Source organism: Leptonychotes weddellii, chromosome 16, assembly GCF_054177405.1.
Source record: "Leptonychotes weddellii isolate Sample4059 chromosome 16, ASM5417740v2, whole genome shotgun sequence".
Lineage (NCBI taxonomy): Eukaryota > Metazoa > Chordata > Mammalia > Carnivora > Phocidae > Leptonychotes > Leptonychotes weddellii.
The window spans coordinates 42,101,387-42,118,785 of NC_138384.1; the positions used below are offsets into that span (position 1 = coordinate 42,101,387).

At 58.7% G+C, this 17,399-nt stretch overlaps 1 protein-coding gene across 4 annotated transcripts in view; it reads right to left on the bottom strand.

Annotated features, from left to right (window-relative positions):
* Nucleotides 1-6,068: 6,068 nt before the first annotated feature.
* The window catches only part of RPS19 (ribosomal protein S19), a 16,084-nt gene continuing 4,753 nt past the window's right edge, over nucleotides 6,069-17,399 (bottom strand). For 2 of the 4 annotated variants that reach the window (XM_006731982.3, XM_081806998.1), the window contains exons 4-6: nucleotides 14,624-14,807; nucleotides 14,041-14,095; nucleotides 13,002-13,064 (exon numbers count right to left, since the gene is read on the bottom strand). In XM_006731982.3, the coding sequence (XP_006732045.1) occupies nucleotides 13,038-13,064; nucleotides 14,041-14,095; nucleotides 14,624-14,807 (266 nt within the window). In that variant the 3' untranslated portion in view covers nucleotides 13,002-13,037. Of the gene's footprint in view, nucleotides 6,524-6,655; nucleotides 6,725-7,279; nucleotides 7,399-7,572; nucleotides 7,897-9,395; nucleotides 9,590-13,001; nucleotides 13,065-14,040; nucleotides 14,096-14,623; nucleotides 14,808-17,399 lie in introns of those variants that run through there. The other 2 variants (XM_006731985.3, XM_081806999.1) reach the window with 2 other exon arrangements.

Genomic DNA, 17,399 nt, shown 5'->3' on the forward strand with positions numbered 1-17,399 from the left:
GAGGAGGAACTGGGAGTCTGGACTCCTGGTCTGAGGGAGGAGGGGCTGGGGATCTGGACTCCTGGGTCTGAGGGCGGAGGGGCTGGGAGTCTGGACCCCTGGGTCTGAGGGAGGAGGGGCTGGGGGTCTGGACTCCTGGGTCTGAGGGAGGAGGGACTGGGAGTCTGGACTGTTGGGTCTGAGGCAGGAGGGGTTGGGGGCCTGGACTCTTGGATCTGAGGCAGGAGGGCTGGGGGTCTGGACTCCTGGGTCTGAGGGAGGAGGGACTGGGAGTCTGGACCCCTTGTCTGAGGGAGGAGGGGCTGGGGGTCTGGACTCCTGGGTCTGAGGGAGGAGGGGGCTGCAGGCTGGGTCTTCGGTCTGAGGAAGAAGAGGCCGGGGCCTAGACTCCTGGGTCTGAGGGAGGAGGGGGCTGGGAGTCTGGACCCCTGGTCTGAGGGAGGAGGGGCTGGGAGTCTGGACTCCTGGGTCTGAGGCAGGAGGGACTGGGAGTCTGGACTCTTGGGTCTGAGGCAGGAGGGGCTGGGGGCCTGGGTTCTTGGGTCTGAGGCAGGAGGGGCTGGGGATCTGGACTCCTGGGTCTGAGGGCAGAGGGACTGGGAGTCTGAACTCTTGGGTCTGAGGCAGGAGGGGCTGGGGTCCTGGACTCCTGAGTCTGAGGGAGGAGGGACTGGGAGTCTGGACCCCTGGTCTGAGGGAGGAGGGGCTGGGGGTCTGGACCCCTTGTCTGAGGGAGGAGGGGCTGGGGGTCTGGACTCCTGGGTCTAAGAGAGGAGTGGGCTGCAGGTTGGATCTGAGGAAGGAGAGGTGGGGGGCCTGGACTCCTGGGTCCGAGGGAGGAGGGTGCTGCAGGCTGGGTCCTAGGGAGGCAGGGCCTGGAGGCTAGCAGAGTTGGGAAGGTTAAAGGAAAGGCAGAAAGGAGATAAGTGGGGTGTGGGGGGGGCTCTCCTAGACCTGACAGGCTTGGGGCCGGATGTTGCCTCTGAACCCACCAGCCCCACTTCCTGTGACAGGAAATCTAAAGGCAAATCCCCCAACCCCCCAACTCTCCCCACATGAGAAAACAAAACTCTGAACCTCCTTCCCTAAACCCGTAAGTTGCTTTCCCTCAGGGACCTGGTATCTTCCCCCTCTTCCAATCCCAGAAAATAAGGTTCAGTCCTCAGCCAGCTCATCCCCAAGGTGTGTCTGTCTTCCTTGCCCTGCATCCGTCTGTCCCGCTGGCTTTCCCTCCCCAGCCAGCTCTCTCTTGCTGTCTGTCCCTTGAATGTGCCTTAGGTCTTTGCCTCTCTTCTCCCTGTCTCCTTCCCTCTCTCCCTCCCTTCAGACCTGTCTCACTTTCCCACCAGCACTGCCTCCCCTCCCCCTCAGCCACCTCGCCCTAACCCTGCTTCTGTCGCTGTCTTCCCCCTCTGTCAGTGTTTCTGCCTGTCTTCCCACATCTGGTTCTGCGGCCACCTGAGTCCTCTCGAGTCACTGTGTCATGTGCTGTCCCTCATCTCTCTCTCTCCCCCATCTCTTGCTGGCTCTCCCATCTTGTCTCCCTTAGAGTCTCCGCTTCCCCCTGAGTCTTCCAACCACCCTCTTCTGTGTCTTTAATTAGTCTGACTAATGCCACGAGAGCCCATGTCAGGCGGGAAGGAGCTGTGGAGATGGGGTGGGGTGGACCAGTGGGGTGGGGTGGGGGCTCCCCCCACAACCCAAAGCTATTTATAACCCTTGTTGCCTGAGACTCACCCTTCTGCCTCCTCCACAGGCCTCCTCCCTAGCACTCAATAAATGGTGGTTATGATTTTGATTATGATCATGAAACAATGATGCTTTCTGGAGTGTCCCTGTGCCATCCCATGGGTTCCCCAGAGCACACGACATTTTTATTCTCTTCCATAGAGTGTCTCTGTCCAACTTCAAGCTTAGGTAATTTAAGATTTGAGCACTGTTAAATCTTCACGTAAATAAACTTGCAAACTGACGCCAAAAAAAAAAAAAGTGATTATTACAAAAGCTAAACTTACCTAGCACTTACAGTGTGCTAGGCATTGCTCCAAGTGCTTCACATCTGAACTCACTTAACGCTCACAACCACAAGCACCCCATGCGATTAGTATTCCCATTCGAGATGGAAAACCTTCACCAGGCCACCAGCTGCAACTTCTGGGCTGGAAAACATGACTGCGCACATGGAAGGTCCATGCTCACCCCACTTGGGGCGGGGTGGGGGGGCTCAACAGAGGCAGGGAGATTCCAAAAAGCGCAAAGGAGAGGACACACGGTATGTGAGCAAATGCTCAGTGCCAGGCAGGCCCCGGATCACGCACTATGATACATATTATCTCCTTCATTCCTCATCACGGAAATACGAAACAGTAGCTAACATTTAATACGTGCTATTAAGTATGTAGCAAGCATAACATTACTGCTTTACAGGTATTAACTCATTTAATCCTCTAAATGACTCCTGGAGGTCAGTTTTATAACTACCTTCATTTTTCGGAAGAGGAAACTGAAGCACAGCTCATCAGAGACAGAGCCAGGATTCAGACCCAAGCAGTCTGGCTCCAGTTTATGCATTTAACTATCAGAATGTGCTGCTTCAGAGCATGGGGAACCCCCACCCCAACCTTAGGAAACTAATATCTGAACCAAAGTTGGTGTCTGGGAAAGTCAGGGGTGTGTGGGCACTGTGACTTAGGCAGAAGTGCAGGTTGCTGCTCAGGCTGCTCCACAGAGGCTTAGGGCTCAAGAGAGCATTCTGGAAGGGAAGGTGGGGGGTTGGCTGCTTAGGAGATAGACGGTGAGGGCGTACCACAAAGAGTAATCATACGCTGAAGCTGTCAGATGGATCTGTAGGCAACTGAAAAGGCCTAGGCCCAGCAGAGGGGACACCATGTGCATGGGACTGGGGGTGGTGGTGGTCAGGGAAGGTTTAGAAGGTTCTTAGAGAGGTGAGGGTCCTAGAGCAAAGCAGGCACCAGTCGGGGACTACATGGGCGCCTGGACTCTATGCAAGGTTCGGGGTCTATAAGACACTGAGTGGATGACCCTGGTCCCCAAGAACCTCCGGGAGCCTTAAAGAACTTAAAATACAGAGTAGTCAAGGTAAGTCCACGAGGGGCCCTTGGAATGTATAAGGCTCCAGATTCTATTCTATTGGTAAGTTCAAACAGGTGGATCTACTCGGAGCTGAGAAGCACACCGGGTCATGATTCCCTATGTAAAGCAGCCAGTCTGCGGGACCTGTGGAGACTTAAAACGGGAGCAGAATTCTACAGGAGTATGTGGTGGTCCCAAGACCCAGGATCTACAGGGCCCAGGATTCTAGGGGGTGCCACTGACCGATGGGGACCTCACATCTATAAGAAGCCGAGTTTCCGTGGCGGTGGTACTAGCAGGAAGCTGGTGGGTCTATAGGCCCTTGTAATTTATACGGAACGTGGCGCATCTACACCAGCCCCAAATCCTACGTGGGACGTGGCGGGTCTACACGGGCCCCAAATCCTACTACACGGGACGTGGCGGTGCGCACGGCCAGGGATGATGGGGCGGACCTGCGGAGTCAGGGTCTGACGCCCGCCGGGGGCCGCATCCCTCACCTGCTCCTGGTCGTAGGAGAACCCACCGCAGCCGCCAGAACCGAAGCCCCTGCGCGCCGGCTCCGGGGTCCCCCCCAACCCGCCTCCGAGTCGCTCTAGCTGCCCCAGCGTCTACCTTTGCTTCCAGCTCCACTCCTCCCGCCAGCCGCTCTAGCCTGGCTGCTGCCTGGTTCTTGCCCGAGCGACTCTACTCCTCCCGCCGGCCGCTCTAGCTCTCCACGGCGCCACGCTGGCCAGAAAGGGCCACTCTGGCCTGCCTTGGAGGGCTGGCGTTTCCGTATCTCGACTGCCCTTGTCACTCTACTGTGCCCCGCCCCCCGCCCCCGCCCCCCAGCCCCACTAGAGAGTGGTTCCAGCCCCCCGACCCAGGGCTCAATCCGACATCTCCGACTCGCCCCTGGCCCTTAGTCTCCGGCCTGGGTTCCCCACCCTATCTTGCTTTCCTAACTCCGGAAACAGCTGAATTTCCAAGGCGTACACTAATTTTCCCGGCACCCCCACCGCCCCGGCCGCACACTTTGTGCTGGGGCTGTAAAGCAAAACTCCTGGGTTCCAGCGTACCTTTCCCGCGGACAAGCCGTGTAACCTAGAAAAAGCAATTATTTCTTTCCGAGCCTCAGTCTTCCCACCTGTACAATGGGGGAAGATCTCCAGTTCTGTCCCCTACAACCCATCTCTCAAGCTATAATTAATGGCCCAGAAAAAGAGCTTTCCAAAAAATGCTCTCAAGCGCGCTCCGCAACTTCCAGCTTCACGGCGGCCTACGGCGTGGTTATTGACGTTTTTCTTTATCGGTGGCCCTAAAGCATGTGGGGTTGGAGGACGGTGCTTGAAAGCACCTGCAAGTTCAAATCCCAACTCCACTCGGTCTCACGGTGTGTGTACCCTGGGACGAGTCGGTTCCGCTCCTTGAGCCTCAGTTTCCCCACCCGTACAATGGGAGTGATCATCCGTCCTCCGCTGGACAGTTGGGAGGCCTTGACCCCGGCCTCGCACCCCTCATCCCCACTTACTGGGCACTCGGCAGGTATTAGTTCTCCTCTCTTTGCCCCCTTTGACAGATGGGAAAACTGAGGCCCGGGGAGGGGCGGCCGCGGGCTCTGAGGCCCCAGCACCGCCGGCAGCGCCCCCGCCCTCTCCCTCCTCCTCTTCACTTCCCCTGGCAGCCGAGGGGCGGGAGGCCGGGCGGGAGGCCGGGCGGGGCCAGGGACAGTGTACCTGGAGTCCGCGCGGGGACGTGACCGGCGGGGCGCCCGAGGTCGGGCTCGGCGATCCCGGGCCCTGCGTCCCGGCTCCCGCTTCCTGGCTCTGGTGGGGCAGGAAGTTGGGGCGTTTTTCCGGAGGCCCCCGCCCCGCCGCCCCTCCCCGCTTCCTGCCCGCGCCCCGCGCCCGCCCGGCACCTCCGCTTCCTTCCCCTTCTCGCCGCCCGCCCGGCCCCTCCTTTCCCCGCCTGGCGGGGGACCCGCGGCCCCGGCCCCGCCCCGGCCCCGCCCGGCTCCTCCCGGCTTTGTCCGTCTGTCTGTCCGCGGACCGCGGGCTCCACGTTTCTCGCCTCTGCCGGGTGTCCGCCATCGCCTCCCCGGCGGGGTGGGGGCCGGCTCGCCACAGCCTCCCCTGCTTTCCGTCTGGGTCTCTTGGTCTTCCTCTCTTTCTTTGCCTCGCTGTGCGTGTTTCTGTCCGCGTCCCTCTCTGTCTGCCCCTCTGTCGTCGCTCCTTTCTCCGTGGGGGGGTCTTTTCCTCCCGCTCCCGGGCCCCTGCTTCTCCGCACTGTCCCTCCCCTCTGTCGCATCTCTTGTCTTCCCCTCTCCGGGTCTCTGTATCTTTCTGCATGGCCACCTCGGTCATTTCCCCAACCATTGCTTTCTCTAGAGTCCCAGGGGTCAGCCTCTCCGTGTCCATTTTTCTATGGACCCTTCTTTCCTTTCTCTCTCTCCTGCTTTCTCTCTGTCCCCGTATCTCTGTCATTGTCTTTCTCTTCACTTGCTCTGTGTCTCCATCACTATCTCTCTGTGTCTCGGTCTCTCTCCCAGAAACCCTGCGTCCCTGTGCCCCCCAGGGCTCCCCCCCATCCCCAGAGGAGAGCCACAGATTCTCCAGATGCTCCTGCTGCAAGTCCTTTCCCAGAGAATAATAGGTGTGGCCTGGCTGTAGTCAGAATCGGGTACCAGCCCCACCAGACAGGCGCCTGTGTTTGTGGGACTGAAATAGGCATAAATAAATATGGTCACCTGGCTCCTTTCTGTGTCCCCTCCCTGATCAGGAACATAGCCTAGGGTGAGATGCTTCCCCAAACTCTTCCTATTTCTCTCTGGCTACCTGGCCCCAGGTGCAGGGAGTGGGCAGGGGTTGGTGGGGGGGTGGGGGGGTGGGAGTGGGATCCTGGGTCTGAAAGAGAAGGAGGCCAGGGGCCTGGACTCCTGGGTCCCACCAGAGGAGGGGAGCATCCCCATGAGATCCATGACTCCTGCCAAGGTCTGCAGTTGGGAAGGATTTATTATCACTAAGTGGCCATGACAGAGCAGGGAGGGGGAGGTGACACGGAGGATCTACAATCAGCTCCCCTAGAGGCAGCGATTAAGGGCTCATTACCCGCTGGGTGTGGGGGGAGGCTGGGAAAAGCAGCAGGAGGAGGGCTGAATTGGGGTGTGTGCAGGGGATGAGGACAGTCTAGAGGGAAGAAGAGAAGACACACTCAAGGGAGAAGTTCAGTCAGGACACTCGTGGGGGGGGAAAGATTATGAAAAGAGAACAGGAAGGGGTGGGGGGACACCAGAGCTCGCAGCACATCTGCCTGGGGGCAGCCCACAGGGTCACGGCTTCTCCAGCTGGACATCCCCGTCTCCAATGTGGAGGCTGCCCACGTCCTGGTAGGTGCCCTGGAGGCCTCGGGAGATGTCCTCGTACATGGAGCAGTCATCCAGGTTCAGGCCCTGGGGTGAACACGTGGTGGGGGGGAGCTCAGCGCCCTGACGTCCAGACCCCTGCCCCCAGACGACCCCAGGGAGGACCCCCACGAGAACCCCAATGCACCTGCCCCTCACCTGTCCCCACCCACCACTCACCTCATAAAGGTTTTCATCTTCATAGTCATCCTGGGTGTCCACCCCAAACTTCATGTTCTGCCATCGTTTCTGGGAGGAGGGGGGATTGGGAGCCTCAGTGAGGGGGTGTAGGGGGAGAATATGTTTTCCGAACAAACCTCCTGGATGCCGGAGAGGTGCTTTACCAGAGGGGATAAGGGACGCACCCAAAGCCACACCGCGGGTGAGTGGCAGGTGTCTCTGGGTCCCTGCCTTATTGCTCTTGCACGAATAACAGCTCTCACAGAAATGGCGGTGGCAGTCCCATGGCCTAAGGCGGGGCTGTTGCAGGTCAGAGGCTCCGGGAGGACAGCCAGCCCCCATCTTCCCTGGCTACATCTGGAGGGCCACTGCACTCCCGGTTGGGGGGGTTAGAGTGAGACACCAGGGCTGGGGTGGGGGGAGAGTGAGGTATACCTGGGGGGTGGGAGGAGGGAGGACAACCCTGAGGGGAGACTGAGCAAGGTTGCCCTTCTGGGCCATGCACCCTTTAAAATCCTGTCATGGAATGAATTCATGTGCCCCTCAGCCTTGTGAGGGTGCTGTCACTCTCCCATTTTAGGAGGGGACCTCAGCCTCGGAGGGCCCGGGTCCCCAGGGGCTCACCCTGAACAGCAGCAGGGTCCCAGGCACCACGGCGCAGAAGAGCAGGATGATGCCCTCGGCTGTGATGATGTTGTTCTTGGTGGCCTCTCCCATGTCCAGGAAGGGTCTGGGGAGCCGCTCTGTGAGGAGGGGTGCTGCTCAGAGCACAGGTGTCTCCTGCCCTCCTGGCTTCCCAGCCCTGCCCCCGGCAAGGCCGAGACCCCTTGAAGACCCCCCCCGCCCCCGCAGCGTGTGTGAGCTGGGAGCGGGGATGCCCACGATGGGTGCCCTGGATGCCCAGGGCCGGCACTCACCGCGCACGCGGAGGTAGGTGCCGCAGGACTGCTGGAAGCTGAGGACTTCATGGTTGGGGCTTTTCTCCTCCACCTGGCACCTGAACATGCCTATGTGGCTCTTGTTCACCATGTGGATGGTCAGCTCACCGTGGGGCTCTTGGCCATAGCTCCAGAACACGTCGGGCCAGGTGCCGTTGCCTTGGATGACGCGCCACCAGGTGATGTTGAGGGTGCTGTCGGGCCTGCTGCCGTTGTGCAAACACTGCAGGTAGGCCGTTTCGCCCAGGTTCACGGTCACGGAGGGCGGGCCCCCGTCCACCCACAGGGCCTGGCACCCGGGGCCTGCAGAGAGGCGGAGGAGTCGGGGACTGCGGCTGGGGACACAGGCCCCAGCCCTGGTGCCCCCCCCCCACCGCAGCGGCAGCACCCTGGGGTGCGTGGGGTGGGGGTGGGGGTTGAGGACACTCCTGGGGAAGAGGGTGGGGTGGGGGAGGGGGCACACAGTGTTGGGAGTGAGGCTGCCGCTGGGGGGAGAGTAGTATGGTAGTACCGAGGGGAACAGAGAGAGGGCACACCCGTGGGGGAGGAGGACATCCTGGGGGAGGAGGGTAAGACACCCTGGCGTGGGGACACACCCCTGCGGGTCCCCCACTCACTTCTCCAGCGCCACCTCTCGCCACCCTCCCCACCTGCGCTCTGTGCTTTGGCCCCACTGAACTCACAGGTGTTTGGATACTTGGCTTCCTAATGGTAGAAGGGCCCTGTCCAGGGAGCGCCGTCCATAATCAGTTTGGGCATCACCTCCTCCTGAAGGCCTTCCAGGCTCACCTTCCCACCCTCAGCCCTGCCTGGCACCTGGTACTTTAGCTGGTGTAATCTTCACAAAAGCCTTAGAGGTAAGTTCTCTCATTGTCCCATTTTATAGGTGGGACAGCTGAGGCCCAGGGAGGGCAGATTGGTTGCCTGGCACACCAGGGCAGCAAAAGTGGCTGGCGTTCCAAACCCTGAGCCTTGGGGCCTGCCTTGCCCTGTGACCTCAGGCTCACCCCTCATTCTCTGCTTGTGTCAACCTGGGTCAGGAGTGAGTTCAGTTGGCGGCTGTGCTGGGGGTTAGGGGAGGGCCTCGGCAAAGTGGGTTGGCTGCTGGGGAAACCCCAGCTTCCAGCCCCCCAGGCCAGCCCACAAGGCTGGCTCAGCCTCTTCTGGAGGGAGGAGGTGGGAGGTGAGGAAGAGAGGAGGAGGAAGAGGTGGGGAAAGAGGCAGCAACCTCAGGGTCACAGCCCCACCAGCTGGTATTGCTTGGGGTAGGGGTGGGACAGCCTGGAGGGCAGTGTTGATGAGGTGCCCCCTTCCCCAGCACTGAAAAGGGGCTCCCGACGCAGTGGGGTGACTGAGATTCAAGGCAGAGAAGGAGAAAGCTGTTTCTTCTCTCTGAAGCTGAGCGCCACTCCCCAAGTCCCCTTCCTGCCCCTAGCTCTGGAGCTCAGTCAAGGGCAACCTTAGTTCCTTATTTTGACCTATGGCGTTGAGGGGGGTGGGGAAGTCGTCTGTTGCCCCTGTCTCCTTCCATGTGGCTGTAGACGCCCCTTCAACTTTGCTGAGCCCCCTCCGGCCTCCCCTTGGACCTGCGGCCTGCTTGGGACGGTCAAGCAGGTGGATGCAGTTTCTTCAAGGGCTTTCCCAGCACTGCACACCCCCCCCCCCCACTCCACACACACACCTGCTGGCTCCTCACCCCCTGGGCAGTGCCTTTCTCTCTGCCTCTGCCTTCTCTCCAGCCTCCTCAGTCCTCCCTGCCCCGCCACCCCCCAACCCCCAGCACCAGCCTGTTAGCCACGTACCCAGGCCAACAGCAGAGATTAGGAAGAGGAGAAAGATGGTGGCGCGCAGCGCTTGGAGGACTCCGGGACCCCCAGGCATCTCTCCCAGTGGGTTGGTTAGTCTGGGTCGCAGCAGTCCTGGGGTACCAGATTCCACCTCGGCTAACCCCGCCCTACTTCCTGCCCAGTCCTGCCGGAGATGGGCTCCAATGGCCCCACTGCCGGGTCCTCCTTCAGCTGTGGGCCCCAGGGGCAGCCCCTGCCTGTGTGCTTCAGGCCCGGAGTGGAGAGAAACTGCTCCCTGCACCTGTGGCCACAATTCCCCTGGGGGGAGGCTGCTGGGTGGGGGAAAGAGACCAGTTCAAGGCCTGGCTCGTCACCGGCCAGCCCTGGGACGGAAGCCCGAGGGAGCCAGAGTTCGAAGTGCCTGTGCCCGCAGATGGTCTGTCAGGGTGGTGGTTCTGAGCCTGCTCTCCACTCCTCACCGGCCTTAGGCAAAGCTCATCTCCTCTCTGAGCCTCCATGTCCTCCCTTCTTGGCGTCAGAATCCAGGATTTAAAGGGGTTGTGCATGCAAAGTTCTGAACACAGGGCCCAGCCCATAGTAGGTGCTCAGTAAAATGTGGCTCCTATTAATGCTCAGGACGAATAAATGGGGCAGGTCGACCAGCTCTATGACTAGGTGGTGGCTTCCTCTTCTGAGCCTTGGCATTAAAAAAAAAAAAATTTTTTTTTAAATTGTAATCTCTACTCTCAATGTGGGGCTCAAACTCACAACCCCGAGGTCAAGGGTCACACGCTCTACTGACTTGGCCAGCCGGGCGCCCCCAGCCTTGGCATTTTTCATCTGAGAGATGAGCATAAGAATATCTCCCCAGTGTTGTGCCATGAGATGCTGTTCCCAGCACCCGAGGAGTGAGAGCCACGATGGACTCTTGACGTGAGTCAGCCTCCCCACAAGTGGGCAAGGTAGGCCACCCGCCATTTTACAGAAAAACAGGCCCAGAGAGATGCCATCACTCACCGGGTGTAACACAGCTTGGGAGTGGTGGAGCAGAGATTCAGAGTCACTTGTGTGTGCCCACCTGCCGTCGGGCAGCATTTTAGGTCACGTGGAAGGAAACAGAGTCTGAGGAGTCACAGGAGATTGTTGAGAGGTTTGTGAGCAGTTAGGGGACCATTACATGTGCACACAAGGAGACACACAGGGAAAAAATTCACCGCAGGGCGATTTTTGGTAGCAAAAGCGGAAACAAAAAGTCCATGTGCGGGAGAACGGGATGCACATGGGGTGACGTGGGCGGCCAGTAAAGTACTCAGCAGGCGAAAAGACGGAGCTCTACTCGTCAACCCAGCTGCGTCTCAGAAATGACATGAAAATGACACAACACATGCAGCGTGCAACAGTTGACTTGTTTTCAAAAGGCGAAACATCGGGTGCCGTTAGGGACGTGCCTCCGTAGTGGAGGTGTGAACCCATGCAGGTGAGTGACTCCCAATTCCCGAGAGGGGTTCCCTCTGGGGGACGGGAGGAGGGCTTTGCCTGTCTCGGCTTCAGGTCTTGTTTTACTTCTTAAGCTGGGTAGCGGGTCCACGGGTCTTTCTTACACTGATAGGTATGCTATTTTGCACGCTTGAAGCATTTCATAATTAAAAAAACAAAATGCAACTGTCACCCACACAGAGGAGCATGGGCCTCAAGAGTTCGTGATTCCTGTGTTTGCATCTCCGCTCTGTCAGCCGACTGGTTGTCTGGGCCTGTTTCTTTGGTAATCTGGGCTCTCCGCCACCCTTGTGCCCCTCGTGAGGCTGCAAGGACACAGTTCCCCCTCTCTGGCCTGGGGGCCCTCCCCCGTTCCCTTCCCTCTGGCGACCCAGGTGTTCTGTTGCGACCCTTGCTGTATAGCAGGTCACCAGCCCCTCCGTGCTTTAGTTCCTCCTTAAGACCCCCCACCTAGGAAGAAACCCTGGGCTCAGATAATGCAGCCCTAGAATTCGCCTCCATCTGCTGAGGCGGTTTCCAGGCCCTCGACTGCCCCCCAGTGGCCGCAGAGGCACAGCTGCTGGATTGCAGGCCCTCAGGCCAGACCAGCCTGCAGGGACACCACCCACCGGCCACTTAGCCAGCACTGCTGGTGTCTGCCGACAAGGTCCTGGGCCTTGCTGCCTTGCGTTCGCATGTCCACTCCAAGACGTCTTCTTCCTCAGTTGACAAAAAAGGAAACTGGAGCCCAGAACAGGGAGGGAGTGACTGGCCCAAGGCCATGCCCAGGCATGTAACCCTTCAGGCCTTGTTTTTCCATTTCCCTTACTTCCATGGGGCAATGAGCTGCAGTGGCTAGAGCCTACTCACCCAAGTTCAAATTCCAGCTTTGCCACCCCCTCGTTGTGGTACATGGGCAAACGACCCAACCTGTGACATACTTTCCCTATACCCAAAATGCGGGTGCTTTTGGGCACCTTCACAGGGTTGCCTAGTTGCATTAAGTGATATATTTATTAAGTGCCTTGCACGTGATAGGCTGTTTATGGAGCACAAACTTCTGAGCTGGAGCTGGGAGGGATGACAGTTTCATTCCCCACCGGATGTGGGACTCCGGTTTGATTTTTTCCATCCTGAACACCAAGTAACTGGTCGTGTGCTTGGTGCACTGCTCTGAGCCAAGACACTATTGATATGGTGACTCTGCAGGTCCCTCAGGAGTGACACAGACAAGCAGCGGAGGGCTCAAAGGGGGAGTAAGTTGCTCAGGATTGCAGAGAATTAGGGTCAGAGCTGGAAGGTTATTGAAAACGAGTCACTTGAGTTCAAAGCCCAGGCTTCGCACTGGAAGTAAATGGGTCCAATAACTTGGGCTGGGGGAAATCGGGAGACTTGGCCGAGCCAGCTCAGGCTCTGCTTCGTGTTCCCCGAGGAGGAGGTGGGTTTGGAAGCATGGGGCCAATTCTCCAGGCTCAGCTTTCTGGGGTCTGGCACATGCCCACTTGGTGCCCTTCAGAGCTCCCACCCCAGCTGCACCGAGAGCCAACTGCCATGCAGGACTGTAGAGGCGGTGCCGCCCGACGGCCCAGCCCAACCTCCGCGCAGGAGCCTCACACAACCCTCCCTGCGGGCAGTGGTGGGTGTGGGAAGTGGCACCGCATCCCAACTCCGGGCAGGGACAACTAGCTCCAGAAGGTGCACACCAGGGACCCTCAAGGAGCCACCAAGAGTGAAAGCTGGCTGTCCCAAGTCTACCTCCTTTAGGGAAGAAGCCACTTGCCCCTCCCGCTTTGTTCCAGCAGGGGACAGAGAGCCACCTCTGCAGTGCAGGCCCCAACTGGGGCCACCGCTTCAACAGCCACTCTTTTCAGTTTCTCATCTTACTGAGAACTGCAAACGCAGGATGTGGGGGGAGGGGCGAGAGCCTCCAAGTCCCGGCCCCACCCAACCACCAGCCCAGCTGGGGCACAGGGCCCACTAGAGGTAGAAGGGCTTCAGTTGGGAAGGCTGGGCCTCAGGCTCTAGTGGCTCTTGGTGCCACAGCCCCCCAGGTCCCCCCTTTCACGAGGGAAGAAGTGCTGTGCAGTGCTCCTTCCTCCTGCCCCGCAATGGAAGAGGAGAGCCAGTCAGAGACCCAGACCAGGATTACGAACGAGGCAATTTATTGACCCAGCATTTGTTCTAATGCTTCTTGTTGGCAGCTGCCACCTGCGGGAAAAGATGGGGAAGTAATCAGGATGGGCCGTGGGGTCTGTGTTCGGGCCCTCTGGAGCAGCTACCCACCACCCGAGGGACACCAGCCAACTGGATTTGTGGCCTGACATGCGTTCATCCGATCTGATCCCTACAACCTCAGGCACGTCCTCATTTTACAGAAGCGTCAACTGGGACTGACTCAAAGACAGGAAGTGGGATTGCAATGCCCACTGCCCTGTCACCCACACAGATGTCCGTGCCAGGCTCTGCCCTGCCCTGGAAGAGTTCCCCAGCTCCTCCAGGCCGCCCCCGGACGTCCAGGGGGCGGACACCTTCTATTCTCTTCTGCTCCTGGACTAAGTGACTAAGCCCTCTCCAAAGCTCCTACGAGGCCTGAGTCAATGATAAAGAAGAAAACCAACAATGGGTTCACGCCTGGCCCTGGGGGCTCCTGCTGCTGTAGCTCACTGAGCCCTCACTACCACCCTCTGAGGCTGGCAAGAGGAGACTGCTCCATAGACGGGGAGATTGGCTCCAGGCAAATGGACTCTGCCCCAAGGTGTCCAGCCAGTCAGTCATCTGGACGGAGACCTGAGTTCTGAGCTGGCTTGCCTCCCCCTCTCCAAAGCCTTCCCATCTGGTGCTCAGCAAGCATGAAGAATAGGAGGAAACAGTGCAGCCAGAATCCTAAGAAGGCTGACCTGGGAAGAGGGAGTTGTGTGTGCAGGAACATGTCCTGCATGAGAAACAAGCCCAGCTGCACTCCAGCACCAACATTTCCAACCAGCTCTAGCAGGAAGTCAGTCAGAAATGTTCTTTCTCCTGCACCCGCCACCCCCCGCCCCCCACCACAGGCCAGCCCTCCTCTGATCCCCACCAGGCTGGGCTGTGACCTCCAGGGAGGAAACTCTGATCTAACAAAGCCCAGGCTCTGAAAATTCCCCGGGCAGTGTCTAAGGGACCCAGCCCTGGCACACCCAGGCCTCACCTGTCCAGCGATTCTGTCCAGATCTCTCTGTCCCTGAGGCGTCAGTTTGCGGCCCCTGTGGGAGAACAGTCAAGCAGCCCCCCATTAGTGCAGGCTCTCAGCCCTGTCGCTGCCAGGCCCCTCCTAGATGTGAGCCAGGCTTCCCAAGAAGGCACCTGGCCATGGGACCACATGACAGCAGCCAAGTCCCACTGAGGGCCCCGGTCGGCTGCATTCTAACGAACTAGGGGCAGGAGTGGGAGCCCCCCTGGGAGCTGCCGGGGTGTCGTTTGTGCAAGCATTAGATCAAAAGCCCCGAAAAATCAATTGGGAAAAGTTAACGAGCAGGCTAATGAAAGCGGACAGTCGCCAAATTACCTTCCTGGAGCTCAGGGTAGTCAGCCAGAGAGGTCGGGGTGAGGCCCCTCACTGTTCACTTTTCTGCACAATCCCCTGCCTGCCTGAGGGGCAGCTGCACACCGTGCAGGACAGACCTGGCACCTCTCCATGTGGGGAAGGATGGCTCTAGACAACTTCATTACAGGTGATCTGACCCCAAGTCTCCTCACCACCCGTTCCCAGCCATCCCCCTGCCCCTGCTTACCCATCTTGGTCCTTTTCCACCATTTTCAGCCCCTCTAGGGCTTGGAGGACCCTGCGGGCCACGCTCTTGGAGCCTCTACTGAAGTGGCTGGGCATGACCCCGTTTCTCTGACGTCCCCCGTAGATCTTGGTCATGGAGCCGACCCCAGCGCCACCCCGGAGGTATAGGTGCCGTGCTGTGGAAGCTGGGGGGGGGGGTGGTGGGCAGGAGATGTGAGGACCCTTCTCGAGCACAGAAGACTCCTCTCCACAGTTGAGGCAGGCCAAGGGAAGGGCCTTGCTCGAGGTCACACACCTATCAATTTTGTGTGTGTGGCCGCTAATTCTTCCCATTATATAGCCTGCGGAAACGGAGAACACACACCAAGACCCAGTACCAGGCCCCCGCCGCTAGCTATCCTGCAGCTAAGCTTCCCTGCACCCTGTGCCCAGCCAGGGAGACCAGAGGGCCTGCCACAGCTGTGCTGCTGTGAGGGAGGACTCTGTCCTGCGGGTAGACCCTAGCAAATGCTTAAGCCGTGACTGTCCATCTCCACATGCCCAGGCCCGAGGGACAGCAGGGTAATGCGAAGGGCCATGCCGCCACCTGAGTGCAGCTCCCCGAGCCCCTCAGCCCCGGAGAACTCAGGGCTAGAGCGGACATCCCATGCAACCTGGAATGGGGATACCCCCACGGACACAGGGTTCTCATCCCTAGCCTGGCTTGGGCAAGTCCCCGGTCCCTCACTGTTCTGTTCAACAGGACCGCTTCTCCACCGGGCCCTGTGCCATCTGCTTTTCGTTCTCTCCCCCAAGGCAGTAAGATGGCCTCAGGACCCGGCCTGATGGTATGGCCTCGGCAAGTCACTCACCCTCATCTGAGAATCAGGAGTAACAGTCCCTGAGAAGAGCGTGGCTGTGAGCACTGCCCAGTTGTCTACTATTCTCCTTCACAGAAAAGCAAACAGGCTCCGGAGGATACTCACTGGCCTCATGTCACACAGCTCTGAGGAACAGCCCCTCCAGACTGTTCAGGCTTTCTACCTCAGGGGGCCACTGCAATGTGGAGGCAGTAGGGCCTGATACAGGGACTCCAGGTCATTCCAGGGCCCCTAGAGCCCAGCACGTAGGCTTTAGTTCTACAGATCAGAGGGGGAATCAGGATTCACTCCGTAACTACTTACTCCTAAGAGCTGGTACCAGGCCATGTCCATGACCCTCCAGTGTGGCCAGCTCAGGGTGGGGGTGAAGTGGGTACTCCTCCCCTCAGCCTGCCCCTCCCAGAGTAGTTCTTCCACACCACTTGTTCCCCACCCCCACCCCCGTAAGATGGTCTCCGGATACAGCCACGGCTTTGGGAGCCACAGCACAGCCGAAACTCTCCCCACCTATCAGGACCACCATACAACCGCTCCTCAGTTTCACTGCTTCCGGCCTCTGCTCACTTTAACACTCTTCTCCTTGGTTCTTCCTACCCCACACCCTACCCCCCCACACATCCAAGACCAAAACTCCCCTTCCAGTGGTATCAATGGAGAACTCCAGACTTTAAGACCAGCTCGCATGCCCAACACCTACCACCCTTCCTCTCGAGCCTGTCCCAGGCCACGCCCTGACCGGGCTGGAGAGAGCAGGACATCCTCACGAAGGGGGTGAGATGAATACTCCTAAACACACAGACGCCCAGGAGATGCCTGGCCAAGACCGGACCAACGTTCCGCCCGGTCCTCATCTGGGCTCCATGAAAAGGGGTGGCCAACCCCTGGGCTGTCTGGTAACATAGGGTCTGGATCCCAGCACTGCTCCTCCTCAGCTGTTCAGAGTCCACCCCGGATTCAGGTGGTCTGGGCCACGGTACCTAAAGGGCACGACTTCCTTAAATCCCAAGGAGTGGCAGAGAATAAGCTCCAGCCAAGTTCAACATATTAGTTTCTTCAAGGAAGGGGTGGTGGGCTCCGTTAATTTTTTTTTTAAAGCTGCATAAAACTACCTGGTGTGGTGTCAAGCGTCACGAGCCTAGGTGTCCCCCCACCCAACCCAGTTGATAATGATTTTCCTGACCCATTACAAGGCAGAGTGTTAAACTCCACAAACTGAAAAGGTATTACAGTCGAAATACACGAGTTCTACAAAATATTGACCTGTTTTTCACACCCCCCCCACCCCACTTGAGACCCAGGTCCCAATCCCTTTGAAGTGGAGTTGTAGCATCACAAATCCAGGCCATCCTAGCCGCTGTTTATAAGGGTCACAGCGAGCCAGGTGTCATCACAATTGGCTTCTCCTTAAGTCCCTCTGAAGGCTTTCTGCTGTGCTCCTCTTGGGAAATCCCGTCCCTAGTAACCACTAGTCACTCCACACCTCCTCCAACCGTTAAGGAGAGACCAGCACCGGGCTGCCAGCTGGAGGACGGTCACGAGGGAGGGTGCACTGGAGCACCGCAGCCCAAGGAAGCTGCACAAGCGTCTTTGCAGCTCAGCGTCTCAACAGCTGGCTTTAAGTTCAGATCTGTGATCCCATCCTGACCTACAGAGTCACAAAGTGGGGAAAGGAGGCCTCCCAGATAGATCTTGCCCTCAACCCTTCTCCGCCAAGCTTCTTTTTTTTTTTTTTAAAGATTTTATTTATTCATTTATTTGAGAGAGTGAGAGAGAGAGCACATGAGAGGGGGGAAGGTCAGAGGGAGAAGCAGACTCCCTGCCGAGCAGGGAGCCCGATGTGGGACTCGATCCCGGGACTCCAGGATCATGACCTGAGCCGAAGGCAGTCGCTTAACCAACTGAGCCACCCAGGCGCCC